Source organism: Bos javanicus, chromosome 11, assembly GCF_032452875.1.
Source record: "Bos javanicus breed banteng chromosome 11, ARS-OSU_banteng_1.0, whole genome shotgun sequence".
Classification (NCBI taxonomy): domain Eukaryota; kingdom Metazoa; phylum Chordata; class Mammalia; order Artiodactyla; family Bovidae; genus Bos; species Bos javanicus.
This window is the reverse complement of record NC_083878.1, coordinates 94,520,623-94,540,872: the sequence shown is the minus strand read 5'-3', so window position 1 is coordinate 94,540,872 and position 20,250 is coordinate 94,520,623. Positions and strand designations below refer to the sequence as shown.

The 20,250-nt window shown below is 39.5% G+C and overlaps 1 protein-coding gene across 7 annotated transcripts in view; it reads left to right on the top strand.

Moving 5' to 3' along the window:
- DENND1A (DENN domain containing 1A) overlaps positions 1 to 20,250 on the top strand; it is a 530,572-nt gene that overhangs the window by 259,350 nt on the left and 250,972 nt on the right. For all 7 annotated transcript variants that reach the window (XM_061433489.1, XM_061433487.1, XM_061433488.1 and 4 more), the window contains 2 exons: positions 6,850 to 6,930; positions 11,697 to 11,750. In XM_061433489.1, coding sequence (XP_061289473.1) covers positions 6,850 to 6,930; positions 11,697 to 11,750 — 135 coding nt within the window. The remainder of the gene's footprint in view (positions 1 to 6,849; positions 6,931 to 11,696; positions 11,751 to 20,250) is intronic.

Below are 20,250 nucleotides of genomic sequence, written 5' to 3'. Positions count from 1 at the left end.
GATGGCTGATAGGTAAATCCTATCAAACATTTAGAGAAGAGCTAATAACTTCTCTAACTCTTCCAGAAAATTACAGAAGGAGGGACACTCCCAAGCTTACTCTACAAGGCCACCATCAATCACCCTGATACCAAAACCAGACAAAGATATCACAAAGAAAATTATAGGTCAATATCACCAAGAAACATAGATGCAAAAATCCTCCACAAAATATTAGCAAACCACCAATGCACCATGATCAAGTGGAATTTATCCCAGAGATGCAAGAATTCTTCAATACATGCAGATCAGTTAAGTGATACACCATAATAACAGACTGAAAATAAAAACCATATGACCATCTCAATAGATGCAGAAAAAACTTTTTACAAAATTCAACACACGTTTATGATAAAAACTCTCCAGAAAGAGGGCATAAAGGGAATGTACCTTAAAGGCCATATAAGACAAACCCACAGCAACCATCATTCTCATTGGGGAAAAGCTGAAAGCATTTCTTCTTAAGATCAGGAACAAGACAAGGATATCCACTCTCATCACTCTTACTAAAAACAGTTTTGGAAGTCCTACCATGGCAATCAGAGAAGAAAAAGTAATCTTAAAAAGGAACCCAACTGGAAAAGAAGTAGTAAAACTGTCACTGTTTGCAGATGACATGGTACTATACGTAGAGAATCCTAAAGATGCCACCAGAAAACTACTAGAGCTAATCAATTAATTTGGTAAAGATGCAGGATACAAAATTAATACACAGAAATCTCTTGCATTCCTATACACTGACAAGATCAGAAAGAGAAATTAAGGTGACAACCCCATTTACCATTGCAACAAAAAGAATAAAATACCTAGGAATAAACCTACCTAAGGAGGCAAAAGACCATACTTAGAAAACTTAAGACACTGATGAAAGAAATCAAAGATGACACAAATGAAGAGATATACCATGTTCTTGGATTGGAAGACTCAATATTATGAAAAAGACTCTTCTACCCAAAGCAATCTATAGATTCAGTGCAATCCCTATCAAATGACCAGGGGCATTTTCCACAAAATAAGAACAACATTTTTTACAATTTGTACGGAAACAAAAGAGACTCCAAATAGCCAAAACAATCTTGAGAAAGGAAAATGGAGCTGGAGGAATCAGGCTCCCTGACTTCAGACCTTACTTCAAAGCTACAGTAATCAAGGCAGCATGATTCTGGAACAAAAGCAGAATTATAGATCAATGGAGCAGGATAGAAAGCTCAGAGGTAAACCCACACTCCTGTAGTCACCTAGTCTATGACATTGGGACAAGAATATACAGGGGGTAAAAGACAATATTTCGAATAAGTGGTGCTGGGAAAACTGGACAGCTGCATGTTAAAGAATGTGTTAGAACACTGCCTAACACCATACGCAAAAATAAACTCAAAATGGATTAAAGACCTAAATATAATGCTGGACACTCAGAGGAAAACCTAGGGCACTCTTAGGCACTCTTTGACATAAATCACAGCAAGATCTTTTTTTGACCCACCTCCTGCTGCTGCTAAGTCACTTCAGTCGTGTCTGACTCTGTGTGACCCCATAGATGGCAGCCCACCAGGCTCCCCCGTCCCTGGAATTCTCCAGGCAAGAACACTGGAGTGGGTTGCCATTTCCTTCTCCAATGCGTGAAAGTGAAGTCGCTCAGTCATGTCCGACTCTTCGCGACCCCATGGACTGCAGCCTACCAGGCTCCTCCATCCGTGGGATTTTCCAAGTAACCTCCTAGAATAATGTAAATGAAAATAAAAATAAACAAATGGGACCTAATTAAACTTAAAAGCTTTTGCACAGCAAAGTAAATCATAAACAAGATGAAAAGGCCACCCTCAGAATGGGGGGAAATGTTTGCAAATAAAGCAGCTGATAAGGGATTTATCTTCAAAATATACAGTTTATGCAGCTAAGTATTAAAAAACCAAACAACCCAATAGAAAAAAAATAGGCTGAAGACCTAAATAGACATTTCTCCAAAGAAGACATTAAGATGGCCAACAAACGCATGAAAAGATGCTCAGCATCACCAATTATTAGAGAAATGAATGCCAGTCAAATCAAATGAATGCCAATGAGGTATCACCTCATACTGGTCAGAATAACCATCTTCTGAAAATCTACAGGGATTTCCCTGATGGTTCAGTGGCTAAGACTCCTTGTTCCCAGTGCAGGGGACCTCGGTTTGATCCCTGGTCAGGGAACTAGATCCTGCTTGCTGCAACTGACCCAGTACAGCTGAATAAATGAATTTTTTTTTTAATCTATAAGCAATAGATGCTGGAGAGGTTGTGGAGAAAAGGAAATTCTCCTATACTGTTTTTGGGAACGTGAATTGGTATGGCCACCATGGAGAGCAGTATGTGCACAGTCGAGTTCAACTCTTTGCGGCCCCATGGACTGTGGCCCACCAGGTGCTTCTGGAATTTTCCAGGCAAGAATACTGGAGCGGGTTGCCATTTCCTGCTCCAGGGGATAGTCCTGACCCAGGGATTGAACCTACGCCTCTTGCAGCTTCTGCATTGGCAGGTAGATTCTTTACCACTAGTGCCACCTGGGAAACCCATGAGAACAGTATGGAGTTTCATTAAAATACTAAAAATAGAACTACCATATGACCCAGCAATTCCGTTCTTGGGCATATACCCAGAGGAAGCTATACTTGAAAAAGATACATGCACCCCAGTGTTCATTGCAGCACTATTTACAATAGCCAGGACATGGAAACAACCCAAATGTCCATCAGCAGAGGTATAGACGAAGATGTCATTCATGTATACAGTGGAATATTGCTCAGCCACAAAAAGGAGTGAAATTGTGTCATTTGCAGAGATGTGAATGGATCTAGAGACTTATTTCATACAAAGTGAAATAAGTCAGAAAGAAAAACAAATGTGTAATATTGCTTATATGTTAAATCTAGAAAATGGTACAGATGAACTTATTTGTAAAGCAGAAATAGACACACAGTTGTAGAGAACAAACATGGATACCAATGCAGGGAAGGGAGGGTGAGATGAATTGGGTGATTGGGATTGATAAATATACACTACTATGCAAAAGGTAGATAACTAATGAGAACCTACTGTATAGCACAGGGAACTATCCTCAGTGCTCTGTGTGATGACCTAAACAGGAAGGAAAATAAAAAAATAGGGGATATATGTATACATATAACGGATTCATTTGCTAACTAACACAACACTGTAAAGCAACTATACTCCAATAAAAATTAATTTAAAAATACAAATAAAAAGCTTTGTATACTATTTTCCAGAAGTAAATAAATAAAGCTGAGCCAGAAGAATAATTGGTTAAAGACATAGAGTGAAATTGCAGTTCAAAATTTGCTAATCATGTGGGTCATAGAGATCTCACTGAATAAAGTTCTTTTTTTTTTTTTTCTTGCTTTGTGGAAATTATTTCTCTTCTCTACTCTGCAGTCCTGCTTCCTTATTTAATTGTTCATGATGTTAGAGTCACTACTTTGTTTCAAGCAGTAATAAAGCAAAAAATTATAAGAAATTAAAATCTAAAAAAATGATGTAAAAATGCCAGAAAGACACAAAAGTGAGTTTGAAGGAGCAAAGGATTTTCACTGGTCATATCTGGGACAATTTGAGCATCAGAACAAATAATGATACAAAAGGATTATAACCCCTTAAATAAAACAGAAGACCATGTGTGCATACTAATATAAATAAGTATATAGATAAATTAAAAGGGGAATGTGATATTTACACAAAGTCAGTTCAGTTTAGTTCAGTCGCTCAGTCGTGTCCCGACTCTTTGCAACCCCATGAACCGCAGCACGCCATGCCTCTCTGTCTATCACCAACTCCTGGAGTTTACCCAAACTCACGTCCATCGAGTCGGTGATGCCATCCAGCCATCTCATCCTCTGTTGTCCCCTTCTCCTCCTGCCCCCAATCCTTTCCAGCATCAGGGTCTTTTCCAATGAGTCAACTCTTCATATGAGGTGGCCAAAGTATTGGAGTTTCAGCTTCAACATCAGTCCTTCCAATGAACACCCAGGACTGATCTCCTTTAGGATGGACTGGTTGGATCTCCTTGCAGTCCAAAGGACTCTCAAAAGTCTTCTCCAACACCATAGTTGAAAAGCATTAATTCTTCAGCGCTCAGCTTTCTTCACAGTCCCACTCTCACATCCATACATGACCACTGGAAAAACCATAGCCTTGACTAGACAGACCTTTGTTGGCAAAGAAATGTCTCTGCTTTTTAATATGCTATCTAGGTTGGTCATAACTTTCCTTCCAAGGAGTAAGCATCTTTTAATTTCATGGCTGCAGTCACCATCTACAGTGATTTTGGAGCCCCCCAAAATAAAGTCTGACACTGTTTCCCCTGTTTCCCCATCTATTTCCCATGAAGTGATGGGACCAGATGCCATGATCTTCATTTTCTGAATGTTGAGCTTTAAGCCAACTTTTTCACTCTCCTTTTTCACTTTCATGATGGTGTGATCACTCACCTAGAGCCAGACATCCTGGAATGTGAAGTCAAGTGGGTCTTAGAAAGCATCACTACAAACAAAGCTAGTGGAGGTGATGGAACTCCAGTTGAGCTATTTCAAATCCTGGAAGATGATGCTGTGAAAGTGCTGTACTCAACATGCCAGCAAATTTGGAAAACTCAGCAGTGGCCACAGGACTGGAAAAGGTCAGTTTTCATTCCAATCCCAAAGAAAGGCAATGCCAAAGAATGCTCAAACTACCGCACAATTGCACTCATCTCACACGCTAGTAAAGTAATGCTCAAAATTCTCCAAGCCAGGCTTCAGCAATATGTGAACTGTGAACTTCCAGATGTTCAAGCTGGTTTTAGAAAAGGCAGAGGAACCAGAGATCAAATTGCCAACATCCGCTGGATCATCGAAAAACCAAGAGAGTTCCAGAAAAACATCTATTTCTGCTTTACTGACTATGCCAAAGCCTTTGACTGTGTGGATCACTATAAACTGGAAAATTCTTCAAGAGATGGGAATACCAGACCACCTGACCTGTCTCTTGAGAAACCTGTATGCAGGTCAGTTAGAACTGGACATGGAACAACAGACTGGTTCCAAATAGGAAAAGGAATACGTCAATGCTGTATATTGTCACCCTGCTTATTTAACTTATATGCATAGTACATCATGAGAAACTCTGGGCTGGAAGAAGCACAAGCTGGAATCAAGATTGCCGGGAGAAATATCAATATCCTCAGATATGCAGGTGACCCCACCCTTATGGTGGAAAGTGAAGAGAAACTAAAAAGCTATTGATTTACATAAAGTATTGCTTCACAAAATGCTTACTCAACACAGAGGGAGAATGATTGATCTTACAGTAGAGACATCAGATGAATTAATCAAATGATTAAAGTGAGCGTCAGCAGAAATGGGATGAATTGAAATCTGAATCAGTAGAAAACATCAGACAAGTGAGCATTATTCTACAAAGTGATTGGTTTCACTGTCAAGTTCTTACAAATGTAGGAACTGTTCCTGACTGATAGAAACTAGAGTCATAGCAACTGAAGGCAGCACTTGTTCCTGAACTGGATTGTTTTGCTATCAAGGACATTATTGGCATAATTGACAACATTTGGTAGGATCTGAGGATTAGATGATGATGATGTTTCAGTGTTAATTTCCTGATTGTGGTTATGTAGGAGAACATCCTTGGTGTTTATGGATGACAGGGCATAATACTGGTAATCCACCCTCAAATGGAAAATAAAGGGTTTTTTTGTTGTTGTTGTTTTTGTAATGTCCTAAAATTCTTCTGTAAGTTTGAGATTGTTTCAAAGCAAAATTAAACTTGTGTGCCTGCACATGTTCTACCCTCTGAGAAATTTGAGTAAGTTATGAATTCAGATTGAAAACATGATTTTAATCTGGACTTATCCTCTTTTCCCTCTCCTTTAAATTCACTAACAAAGACAGTTGTGAACAGCAGAGAGGGCTCTGGGTTTGAACACAGAAAACCTGTGGTTAGCTTCTGGCTGTGCAGTTCCCAGCTGGCTGATTTGAGTCAAGTTGCTTTACCCTTCGGAGCCTTAGTTTTCAGTCTGTAAAGTGAGGTAGTTGTGAGGCTGAAAACAGCTACCAAATGGGTACAAATGTAAGCTTATTACTATTTTATCAGCACAGAGAATTCCACAGGGTGGGAGAAATAGCTTTTGGATGATTCTGTAAGCAGTGTTCTTTTGAGCATTTTAAAGGTGAATCTGTTTTCAATCGAATAATTTGTACTGCTTTATGTTTCATCCTGTGGCTCGATTTCTCTAATTAAAATGCACAGCCACCAGCCTCTATTGCGTGCTGTTGTAGTAGTTCATTTTTAACTTTCCATAATTGGAGGCTGCTGTGTGTATCTGGTGAACACTCAATAAAATTAATTGAGAGTAATGATGATAAAGACAAGATCTATAGTGTCATCGTTATTTCTCCCTACCACCCCCGCCCTGTAAGCTGGGATTGTTTGCATTTAAAAGTTGTTGCTATGGAGTTGAGAGGATAGATTTGCTGAGAGCTTATGGTATATGATCCATAAAAGGCGGTCATGGTAGGTGTCTCACTGAGTAGAAAATGTCAAACTTGGTGTGGGAGGATCTATTTGGTTCTTTTATTGAGCCATAAGCACTGTCTTTTGTCCAACTCTACTTGAATATCAAACCTGTTTCTGTTGTGGGGCCAGCACCTCCCCAGCCCCCTCAGTCATGAGGGCCCATAGTTCACTGTGTGCCCAGACCTCCCTGCAGGTCTCTGACTAAGGGCTCAGTCTTGCCTTTGTTACTTAAGCCTTTTATTTCTTTCAGGAGAGTCAGTGGAATGAGCTTCTTGAAACTCTGTACAAACTTCCTATCCCTGACCCAGGAGTGTCTGTTCATCTCAGTGTGGTAAGTGGGGGTAGAATATTAGCAATCACTGAGAAACCATTCCATTGTTAACAATAAGAAAGAGCCAAATGAGATTGTCTTTTTGTCATATGTACCTTCCCCACCCCCAAATACTTAGAGATCTCAAGACAGGCCAGGGAGTTGTATTTCTTTCTTTCTCTATGATTTCATGAGAGAGGGCTCCCGAATGCCCCCATGCTCCTCTCTTCCTGTCTATCATTCCATCACTAGCATCTCCTGATGGCAGGTGTTGGGCTTGGAATGGGACAACCAACCCTTGCCTCCTCAACCCCTGTCCTGGGGCTCCCTGCCTCATGCTTCGCCTCCTCCACCCGGTGACCCCACACAACCCTGCTGTGTCTGTGCCTTTGCTGAAGCCCATCCTGCTTCCCCAAACCTTCAATACCACCTTTCCCCTGTTTACCAGGGTAACCCATACTCATCCTTCAGAACTCAACTCAAATTTTTATTCCAGCAAAATCCTCCCCTCACACCCCCGAAGGCTTAGGTAAGGTTTTCTTTTTTTGTCCCAAGCATCTTGTACACTTTGCAGTACTTAGTCACAACACTTTGGAACAACCTGTTTTCCTATCTCCCCCACTGGACTGCACACCCTCTCTTGAGGACGAGAATGGAGACTGCCTAGCACAGTTCCTGGCCAGATTGTTTCCTTGAACTCTCCTACATACATGCTATGTGGTCTGGGTAGAAAAGCTTTTGAATTATAAACTGGGAGATTTCAATCCCCAAGTCATAGTTTTGCCAATGACCTGAGTGATCTTAATCAAAACCTTTAACCTCATGGGCCTCAATTTCCTCATCTATCAGATAAGGTGTTGGATAAGAAGGGTTTTTTTTTTTTTTTTTTTTCATATTTTAGTTACTGTAATTCTCTGGGTCAAATGCTAGTCATGACCTTCTTCAGAATTCTCAGATGAACACTCTTTGGCCAGCTATTGATTATCCAGGGGCTGTTTTCCCCAATGTTGTAGGGTCTGAATGTTCTAAAAAGTTTTGTCTTTCATCTTCACTAGAAGCAGGTACAGTGTTGATAGTCAATGGTAATTATCTCAGTATTTGCCCTCTTAAAGAAAATGAACATTGAAAGGTTTTTTATGATGATCACATTAAAAGCAGTATTACTGCCAATAACTAATAATACATCTACTATATACCAAGTTCCTAATTTATGCCAAGTATATATCTCTAATGTTTAAAACAACTCTAAAAATAGATATTGGCATTCTTATGTCATAGTTAAGACTTAGAGAGGAAAAGACACTTGCCCATCCAAGGTCGTATGGTTAATCAGTGAGATTGGGGCTTTTAAACCCAAGCCTATGTTTTTTTCCACTAGGCCATGAATGTTGAAAGAAAGGAAGGAAAGAAGGAATTGGTAGAGGCTTTTGCTTATTGCAGTGGAGCAGAGGAGGGAAAGAAGCCTTTTCCAAGAAATATTGTGTAAGGAAGAATGTCTGAAAAAGATGAAGAAATGAGCTTTAAACCTGCCCTGCTCCCTGCTGCAGAGCTAAGCAACCTTGCCTTTGTCTCTGTCCCTTTTCCTAAGCAGCTTGATCTCCCTGCTTCAGTCTGTAATGACATCCGACAGGTAGCTGGGGAGTAGCCGGGCTGGGTCACCAGCTGCTGGGGAGGAAGGGCCTTATCCTTCCCCTGAGTGGCTGCCAGGCCTCAAGGACAAGCCATTGCCGGGGCAGGAAGAACTGTTGGAAGGTGCAGCTGTTTCATGCCAGTGGTTTCTAGGAATGTTTCTGACCTCCTCTGGTCCCAGCATTTCATGGGCGATGGAGCAAGACAGAATCTCAAAGGACAGCCTGGGGACTACTTGGTTTGGGGATTGCATAGGCTCACTATTTACAATCTGTTGCATTTGTAAAGGCAGATATTTTCTTTTTTTCCTGTTCACAAGGAATTCCTCTCTGTGTGTTTCATTTCTGAAAAGTTAGTCTCATCTAGATTATAAAGCCTGAAAAGATGATAAAATGACAGTCTTGGACTTTTTGTCTTTAGTCACAAGAGTGTTTCTGTGTGTCTGCTGTAGGTGATTGAGAAAAATCAGAATACAAACCTACAGTTGAGAATAGTGATAATAATTTTCTATTAAAATACCATTGATGGAATGCTAGACACTTCACATACAAAACATTTATTCTTCAGAACAGTTGTTCTGAACAGTTCCCATTTACAGGTTAAAAAAAAATAGCTTCTGAGCTATTAATTGGAATTGCCTACGATCACATAACTATTAAGTGGCTGACTCTGCAGTTCCAGTCCTTTCTCCCTCACTGTGCTAATCCTTATTCAGTGACTTCATCACCATGTAGACTGCCGTTACTGAACAGTTCCTGGGACTGCCTTCTAGCCATTTGGTATAAAATTTGGTATCTTATGGCATCGAATTTAACCTTGTATTTTACTTTTACTATTTTAATCTTTGTTCTTGAGTTGACTTAATTAGTTTCCCATAATGAATATGCTACATGATCTCTACTACAATACTTTTATTTTATTTTATTTATTTATTTTTTTGCCTTTTATTGCCATACCTCATTTTACTGTGCTTTGCTTTAGTGAGCTTTATAGATACATGTTTGTTTGTTTGTTTTTTTCCTTGTTAATTTTCTGTTTAGTTGATCTATCCATAAGTGTGAGTGGGGTATTAAAGTCTCCCACTATTATTGTGTTATTGTTAATTTCTCCTTTCATACTTGTTAGGATTTGTCTTACATACTGCGGTGCTCCCATGTTGGGTGGATATATATTTATAATTGTTATATCTTCTTCTTGGATTGATCCTTTGATCATTATGTAGTGACCTTCTTTGTCTCTTTTCACAGCCTTTGTTTTAAAGTCTAATTTATCTGATAGGAGTATTGTGACTCCTGCTTTCTTTTGGTCCCAATTTGCATGGAAAATCTTTTTCCAGCCCTTCACTTTCAGTCTGTATGTGTCCCCTGTTTTGAGGTGGGTCTCTTGTAGACAACATATGTAGGGGTCTTGTTTTTGTATCCATTCAGCCAGTCTTTGTCTTTTGGTTGGGGCATTCAACCCATTTACGTTTAAGGTAATTACTAATAAGTATGATCCCGTTGCCATTTACTTTATTGTTTTGGGTTTGAGTTTATACACCATTTTTGTGTTTCCTGTCTAGAGAATATCCTTTAGTATTTGTTGGAGAGCTGGTTTGGTTTTTTTTTTTAATTGAAGGATAATTTCTTTATTGTGTTGGTTTTTACCAAATATCAACATGAATCAGACATAGGTTTACCTATGTCCCCTCTATTGTAATCCTTAATATATAATGTTTTGGCACAAAGACACAGATTTTGGAATAATGCACTGCAAAGGGTGTTTTCTTAAGTTATCTTTTAATATTTGTTGCTTTTTACTTTTTAGTTTATTTAATTCAAATAGCTTTAGCTATAATTTGCTCATAAAAAGCACAGGTATAACAGTGTGTTATCATGGAAAGAACAAAGCTCTGGTTATGCAAACCTGGTTTCAATCCTAGTTCTGTCACCAACTAGCTGTATGACCTTAAGTCACTTTACTTCTCTAAGCCTTAATTTACCCATTTGTAATATGGAGATAATTTCTTAAATTTTCCTGTGGAAATTAGAGATACTGTTTATAAAGTATCTGGTGGTACTTTATACTTGGAAGGTAAAGCCTTCCATGTAGCAGATGTTCGTAAATATCTGCCGAATATTAGAAAAATAGCTTATAATGTTATTGTTGGCCTTTTTGTTATTGGAAGCCTTTCATTTTAGGAAGCCTGTGCAACTCATTTTTCCAGAGACTTACTTATTTTGTAGTTATCCAAGAATGGGGGGTGGGAACTTCCTGAAATGTCACTTGGGGGTCTAGGTTTGAACTTAGGCCATGGCTAAGCTGACATTCTCTGTATGTGACCTTTCCTGGCCTTTGCACAATCCCTTCTTTAATTGGCCAGCACCAAGCTCTTTCCATTCCTGCTTGCCATTGTTCTCTGCGTCTTTAGGAGCACAGAGGAGGTGTCATCAGTTCATCCTATTTTCATTTAACTCAGAGACACATGCTTGTTACATGCATGGAGATGTCTCCTTAAAAGTTCTCTGAACAGGTCAGGGTTTCAACTCCACTGATTCAGCTCCCTTCACTGGAATTTGCACTGGAAGTCAGGAGGCTTACTTGGAGAGCACGCGTAGTTGAGAGACATTCTCCACTGTTAGCCGTCTACAGTGTCTCAGTGCTGCAGTCCCTCGGCTGGAGCTATCCTTACCATCCCTTGGGCCTTTGGGACAGATTTGGCCCACAGTTTATAGATGAGTATAATCTCAGATGCTGAAATTAAATTGCAGGTTTGGTTGGTAAAGACCATTCATGAGTAAACCTAGTGATATTTGGTCCCTGGAGTCCACATGCCTCAGTGAACAATAAATTATGAAGTCTGCAGCTTTCATGTGTTCAGTAGCCTGAAAATGTCATATGAGAAATTAGCCTTTAACTTCTTTGAACTGTTCTTTTGTATTTCCTGAAGATGTTCCTCTCTCATGGAAAAGAACTCCATCTACTAAACGGTGATTTAATGTATCTGGCTTTAATCCAATATTATCCAAAGAAAATATTCCTTAGACTATTCTCTATGAGTGAAACGCTTATTTCTTTAGTTGAGTGAGGAATTATCTTCATATCATTTACCTGGTTTCTGAATGATGTGCTTGTTGCATACTTTTTCAGGAATAAATATTTTTTATCTTCCTTTACAGCATTCTTATTTTACTGTGCCTGATACCAGAGAACTTCCCAGCATCCCTGAGAATGTAAGTACTTGGGCAGATGTGAATTAAATTTTTATTCTTCATTTTTACTAATTTTGAAAGAAAATAAAGGGGTATATTTTCCTACTATAAAAACAATACATTATAAAAGCAAAACCATATAGAGAATATTTGAAAAATAAAGAAGTATAAAGACAAGAAATAATCATTATTCATACTTTGCAAATTACTCACCTATTAACATATTGGTGTCTCATTGTAGTCTTTTTAGAATGTATTATTTACATAGTTAGAATTACCTCTTATATAAGCATTTTGCCATTTCATTCATAATCATTTTTTTTGACTGCATAATATTCAATTTGCTGTGTTGTTTACTTAGCTATTTCTTTGCTGTTGTGAATCGAGTTGGTTTTACTTTTTCTTGTAAATAAAATGCTTTTGTATAAAGAACTTCTCGTACGAAGATCTCTTTATTAGGGTCAGTTCAGTTCAGTCGCTCAGTCGTGTCCAACTCTTTGCGACCCCATGAACTGCAGCACGCCAGGCCTCCCTGTCCATCACCAACTCCCGGAGTTCACCCAAACTCATGTCCATCGAGTCAGTGATGCCATCCAGCCATCTCATCCTCTGTTGTCCCCTTCTCCTCCTGCCCCCAATGCCTCCCAGCAACGGAGTCTTTTCCAATGAGTCAGCTCTTCGCATGAGGTGGCCAAAGTATTGGAGTTTCAGCTTCAGCATCATTCCTTCCAAAGAAACCCAGGACTGATCTCCTTTAGAATGGACTGGTTGGATCTCCTTGCAGTCCAAGGGACTCTCAAGAGTCTTCTCTAACACCACAGTTCAAAAGCATCAATTCTTCCACGCTCGGCTTTCTTCACAGTCCAACTCTCACATCCATACATGACCACTGGAAAAACCATAGCCTTGACTAGACGGACTTTTGTTGGCAAAGTTATGTCTCTGCTTTTTAATATGCCGTCTAGGTTGGTCATAACTTTCCTTCCAAGGAGTAAACGTCTTTTAATTTCATGGCTGCAATCACCATCTGCAGTGATTTTGGAGCCCCCAATATAAAGTCTGACGCTGTTTCCACTGTTTCCCCATCTATTTGCCATGAAGTGATGGGACCAGATGCCATGATGTTCGTTTTCTGAATGTTGAGCTTTAAGCCAACTTTTTCACTCTCCACTTTCACTTTCATCAAGAGGCTTTTGAGTTCCTCTTCACTTTCTGCCATAAGGGTGGTGTCATCTGCATATCTGAGGTTATTGATATTTCTCCCAGCAATCTTGATTCCAGCTTGTGCTTCTTCCAGCCCAGCGTTTCTCATGATGTACTCTGCATAGAAGTTAAATAAGCAGGGTGACAATATACAGCCTTGATGTACTCCTTTTCCTATTTGGAACCAGTCTTTTGTTCCATGTCCAATTCTAACTGTTGCTTCTGACCTGCATACAGATTTCTCAAGAGGCAAGTCAGGTGGTCTGGTATTCCCATCTCTTGAAGAATTTTCCACAGTTTATTGTGATCCACACAGTCAAAGGCTTCGGTATAGTCAATAAAGCAGAAATAGGTGTTTTTCTGGAACTTTCTTGCTTTTTCCATGAACCAGCGGATGTTGGCAATTTGATCTCTGGTTCCTCTACCTTTTCTAAAACCAGCTTGAACATCTGGAAGTTCACAGTTCACATATTGCTGAAGCCTGGCTTGGACAATTTTGAGCATTACTTTACTAGCATGTGAGATGAGTGCAATTGTGCGGTAGTTTGAGCATTCTTTGGCATTGCCTTTCTTTGGGATTGGAATGAAAACAGACCTTTTCCAGTCCTGTGGCCTCTGTTGAGTTTTCCAAATTTGCTGGCATATTGAGTACAGCACTTTCACAGCATCATCTTCCAGGATTTGAAATAGCTCAACTGGAGTTCCATCACTTCCACTAGCTTTGTTCGTAGTGATGCTTTCTAAGGCCCACTTGACTTCACATTCCAGGATATCTGGCTCTAGGTGAGTGATCACACCATCGTGATTATCTTGGTCGTGAAGATCTTTTTTTTTAATTAGGGTAGATATACTCAAGTAGAATTGTGCTCCTACTACATTTTTTAATTCACTTTTAAGAAAGTAAAGGATTTGTGGATAAAAGTGTAAGGACCCCCACCCCTGTCTCTTAAAAACGTAGCAATGAACTTGAGTCTGAGACAGCAGAGGGTAATATTTGCCCCCTGAACAAGCTGAATCACATAGCTAGTCTAGTCTTAAGACATATTTCAAAATATTTTACTTGAACTGTACATAGTACTATGTAGACTTAAATACAGAATCACTACCACTAAGGCACTCAATTATTTTTTTAACTTGTGGCAAAATATACATAACATAAAATTTACTGTTTTAACCCTCTTTTAAATATATAATTTCATTGGTGAACACATTTACATTATTGTGCAAGTGTCACCAGCATCCATCTCCAGAATTTTTTCATCTTTCCCAGCTGAAACCAACTCTTTAAACAACTCATTTCCCTTTTCCTCCCATCACCTGGCAACCACTATTCTGACTGTATGAATTTGACTACTCTAGGCACTTCATTTAAGGAGAATCATATAATACTTGTCCTTTTGTGTTTGGTTTATTTCACTTAGCATAATGCATTTGTGGCTCATCCATGCTGTAGCATATCAGAATTTCCTTCTTTTTTAAGGCTGAATAATATTTCAAGAAGTGGTAGAATTGGAATTTAAACATTAATCTTTTTGATACTAGAAAATGAATTCTCATATACTTTGCTACCCTGTGAGCCCATAATTTAACCTTTTATCTCCCTCAAAATTCCATTGAAATGACAAAAGAACTATAAAATTAAGGAGAAAAATGTCCACTTAATGGCAGAAGGAGCCACCATGAACTAGAAAATTTGAGGAATTTCTGCAATTTAAAGGAGATGATTATTGAGCAGTCAATAAGGTATAGACAGTGAAGAAACCCCCCTCAAACTGGAAAAGTCCTATAGAAAGAGCAGAAACCAGGGATGTGACCTGGAACATTTATGAAAATTGATTATGTGCTAGATTGCACTGAAGAATTCAAAATAGGAAAACTCAGATTTTCACAGGCCACTGTCTTTTATTACAATGAAATAAAACTAGAAATTATATATTCATCTACTTGATGGAATAGTTGGGTCACAGAGGGGAAGACATTGAAATTGGCTGTTATTTAGATATTAATGATCATATCAAAATCTTTCCTTTTGGACCAGTCGGTTTTCTCTTGCCAATAGTGTAAGCTTTATTACAGGTGTTCTGGAAGCCAAGTAGGGTGGTAGCTTATAGAATATGAACATTTAGCATGTATACTTTAAGCACCTCTCCTATTTTTATTTAATTATTTATCCCCTGTGCTCAGCTGTACCTAGTGTTCCCAAGTCTTTCTGGTTACCAGAAAGTAAACATTTATCGCTCAGGAAGGGTGCCAAAAGGCTAGTTGACTAGCTGAGTGAGCTGGGAGAGGAGTATCTTGGGATTGAATACTCTTATTTTTATTGGCACTCTTCCCTTAGCCTTTAGAGGTCCTGGATGTCTCCAATTCCTGAACTTTTCTAGAGTTCTGTGATGTGAGTTGGGCTGGATACTTGCTGCCCTCTGCCCTGGTCCCAGACTTTTCTGGGCTGCCAACTCAGTCTTCTCTAGTTTCTCAACCTTGATTGATACTCTTGATACCCTGGACCAGATCATTCTTTGTTGTTTAGGGTTGTCTTGTATGTTGCAGGGTGTTCAACAGCATCCCTGAGCTCTATCCATTGTAAGATGGTACCAACATCTCCAGCTGTGATGACTGTGAGTGTCTCCAGACATTGCTAAAAGTTCACTGGGGCTGAATGACCCAGGTTAAGAACCATTTCTTTAATAACATCTGGCTTCCAAAAATTTTGACATCTCTCTTCCATTACTCTCTTTTCTCCTGTTCTTTGAGGTTTATGCCTCTCAAAATTATATCATTGTGACTTTAACTGGCTGAGGGCTGATAGTTGCATGGTATCAGGAGAGAGAAAAGCAAATACATGTGTTAAATCCATGGAAATGCCCTCATGTTTTAACTATGCTTCACCTATTAATAGACATTTAGATTGTTTCTAATGTTCTGCTATTATAAATAATGTTATAATAGCAGTCATCGCCTAAGTTAAATTCATCTTTTAATTTTTTAATTTTAAGGACTGCGAATTCCTTAAGAACTGTAAGGTACCTGAAAGTCCTGGTAATTTCTCAATTTTCAAAACCACAATTGCTAAGATTAAAAATAGTGTAGGAAAAAAAACTTCATCTTTTTCTTAGCCCCACCTCCAATTCCTTTCCGCACTGTATGCCACCTCCCCTGCCCCCACCATTAAAAAAAAAAAATTTGCATTCCCTCTGCTGATTTTGCCACTAATGAACCAATTCCCTGCGTATGACCCATTGTCCTCTAAATCCTCCTTTGCAAACCAGTAAAAGGCTGGCCTTGTTTGTTTCTAAGCAGGAATAATAAAAACAATCTGCCAGCCTCCTAACATACATGGTTCCATTTAAATCCTTACAGCTACTCTGTGAGAGGTAGACGTGAGCCTCATTTTACATGTGGGGACCCAGGACTCACAGGCCTGAGGTTAGAGCCCAAGGTCTGCTTCCAAATGGGGTGTAGTGACCCGGGTTTGTAAGGAACCAAAGCATTTTGTTTCCATTATACCCCCCTGCCTCCGTATGGTTGACTTTTGATATTTATGAGGAAAAAGGAAAAGAAATGGTTTTTCCTATTTCAAGTATGAAATGAAGCAGGAAAGCTTTTCCTCTAAGGAGAATCTGAACTTATGTAGGACCAATTTGTGTGATTTTTGACATAGACTCACTGTTGAGCTCTAGCCATGTTGAAATTTGCATTTTACTCTCTTGGTGATTTTTCAAGGATTAATTTAAAATGACTAAATTGCTGCATTGCAAATTGAAACAAGCAATAACGAAGGAGTTGTTAATATGATGTAGTCTGCTGGTGGAAAGAACATGAGTTTTGGAGACAGCCAAACACTGGGCTTTACCACTCTGGGGATTTTGAGATACTTATATTCTCTAGCGTCCTCGTCTAATAAAGCAAAATGGGAGGAACAAATGAAGTATTACATGTAAAGTTCCAAGTTCAATGCCTGGTGCAACAGAGATACTGCTTTTGATGATCCTTTCTTTCCCTTCATCCTTTGGCTCTCTTTTAATTCTAGCCTTAACCTCTCTTGAGTTGCTGTGGAGGGCTAGGTGCATTACTTCTTGGAGCTTGTCTTGTCTCGGTTTTTGCTGACATTACTGGCTGTGAAGATCAACACTTCTCATGGAGTGTATGTTTGGCTACGAAAGCCTCTTAGCACCCACTGTTGACTGGAAATGGTACAAGGAATGGAGTCCAGGACACTCGTGCCTGTCATGTGGAAGGTGTTGTGTATACTATATGGTTATCTCCTCTTACGAACATACTGAACTAAGAGAACAAGAAACGGGTAAAAGGATGGGGGTATGAAACTTGATTCTGTCACCAGATAATCCTATTCTTTGGACGATTTCAGGGAAGGATTAACATGAGAGACAAAGGAGGTAGTACTGGTTGAACACCCACCATGGATCAGATCAGGTACTATTAATATTTGTTATATCATGACATCTTCACAGCCACCTTACAGTGTGGTTGTTATCCCTATTCTGCAGAGGAAACGAAGCCCAGAGATGTAAAGTAACTTGCCCCTAGCCACCCAGCCAGTCACATTTGGGTCAGTCTGATTCTAGCACCGAGATGCTGCTGGGTCCTGGCCCTCCACTCCATGGCTCCCAGTACCTTCCTAAGAAATCATTCATCCTAAGTGTAAATTATATAATTAATCGTGTGACTATGTGTTTAGTTTCTGCTTCCATATGGACAGGGGTCAGTATTTTTTCAGCAGTGAATCTCCATTATTAACACTGTACCTAAAACAGAGTAGATATTCAGTGTACATTTATGAAATGATTGAATGAATGAGCAATGCAGTCACTCTCAGGAGAAGGAAAAATAACAGTTTCTTTCACTTGGCTTTTGGGCCAGTGAGTCTGCAAGATGTTAATGAAAAGCAAATGTAGAAAATTAATTCTTTCCATTTTCAGATCCCTGTTGAAGTTAATTCTCATTATTTCTTCAGTTTCTGTGTAAAAATATTTTCTTCCTTTTCACTGAAAAACTATCACTATGTAATTGCTCTTCAGGGTTTTTTCTGTCTATCAAGCTAACACATGTAGGAGTGAATTTTATACAGGCAGTAATTAAATGAGCATAAATTTTTATAAATTTTAAACAGTTGACCTGCATTTTTTAAAAAGTCACAGATCACAAACAAATACGTATTAATAATTACTTTTTAAACTGGCTGTATAAGGGATTTTTTTAGTGGCCAGGTTTTGAAGTTTACTTTTGATTAATGGATAATCATATAGACCTTGTTTTAGAATATTAAACAAACCTGTCTTAATTATCTGGCCTGTGTCATTCCAAGTGGTTAATGATGTGAGGAAAGCATTTAAAATGGACAGTTACATATAACATTGGCCAGACTCCGCTTTGTCAAAAGATGCACCATGATATAGAAAAGATTTATGAACTCGTTGTGACTTTCAAAAATAAACAAAGTTGAGGTGGTAGTAGGAGACCTATTATCAAGTCCTGAGATTATAGAGAATTCCATTGTTGCTATTAAGAGTTGTCAGGTAATTGTTTATTCTAATGGTTTTTCCATTCACACAGAGGGATAAAGTTGACCTCTGGGTAAACTCTGCTTTCTTTCCTATAATATACTTCTCTGACTTGATTGCTTATGTGAGTGTGTGGGATTCTTTCTCAAACTGATTATTTTAGAATCCAAATTTATAATTCCTTTTTAAGAATCCTACACAACTAAAGTAACCTAAATTCTTTTTTAAAAATTGAGGATTTTAAAGATTTACATTATGGTAAAATAATCTGAGCAGGAGCTGTTTCAGGAAATAAGTTCCCTGGGCAAAACCAGCTTCTTGAACTGTCTCTTCCAGACATAGTACAGTAAGTCTTTATCATCTATACTGTGTATGAAGCTGAGAGTGACAAAGACTAATAAAATGACAGACCGTGGGGCGGACTAGCATCTGTTTCAAAGGCTCCAAGGAGTACCCAGCTTAGAGTCTGTTCTTTGGTTTGGGGATTATCTCATTTCCCTAAGGTACTGAACCTAAGACGCTTTTTCTCTAAGCTCCACTGTATCCCCTTCCATCCTGAGGCTCATTGCACCCACCCCCCATTCCCCACCCCTGATCACCACACCCATCCCCACCTGCTTCCTCACCCGGGGCGTGGATCACAGTGAGCCTGAAGTCCCCAGCCACCTGGATTGGTACTGCAACCAGCAGGGACAGCTAGCAGGCAGCAGCCATTATGGGGCTTCTCCTGGGGGAAATGGTGTTCTGCCAGGTGTCTTCCTCTCTTCTTTGTCTGGATTTAGAGCCACAGAGAGTTAGAGCTGGAAGGGTTCTTCGCCGCTGTTGCTTTGTGGAGATGAAAAGCCTGGAGAGTCTAAGGAACTTGTGCAGCACATGCCTCTTTTGAAGCTTAACTTCCAGGCTGCTCTGTCTCTGTTAACCAGAGACCTTCCTCAGAACTGAGCCCCATTCAGCCTGGGAAGTGGTCAACTTCGTGTCCCTGCTTCTTAACCCTATATATTGGGCCCATTTAATAAACGCTAGACATAAAGGAGGATGCTCAGAGGCACATAACTATATGCAACTGAAATAATGCTTAAACTCCATGAATATAAAAGGACTGTTCTTCCTTAAGCCTAAAAAACATACTGGCACTGAGAAGACTCAGCCCTTTTGAGCATAGACACTGGGAAGCAGTCCCTCTAAGCAAGGTTTTCCTTTTCTAGAAGATGAGTCACATGGAAGAGTAATTATCAGGGAATAAAGGAGGTGGTTATTCCCTGATAATTGATAATTGGCTTAGCCATGATGACATTATAACCCAGGACACTAGGCCCAAGACTAGGGGTACACTTTGTTTGACAGCATTGGTGGTTCTTTAGAAGGACAGTTGATTCTTCATCAAAAGACTGGACTTTCCCTTAAAAAAAACCTTGTCAGGCAAGTGGACAGATGTGGAGCACAGGAACCTGGAATTCAGGGGCTTGTCCCAGATCCTTCCAACCCCCTCTCAAGTCTAACCATTATCAAGTCCTGGATTCCAGTTTACAGAGATCTGTGACATCCATATGCAAAGTTTTTATTTGAATAACTTGTTTTATTCATTCTTTCCCTGAATATGGCAGTAGCACCTGTTAGCTGCTTGCCCCCTCCTGTACATCCTCCACAGGACCTCTAGGGAGATTCTTCTGCAGCACAGATATGCTTATGTCCTAATCCTTCCGCAGCTCCCTGTTAGCTGTGAGGAAAGTCTAGGCTCCCATAGGCTCTGAACCCAGCTTCTCTACCCCAGCACATTCCCTGCCCTGCATCCTGCCCTT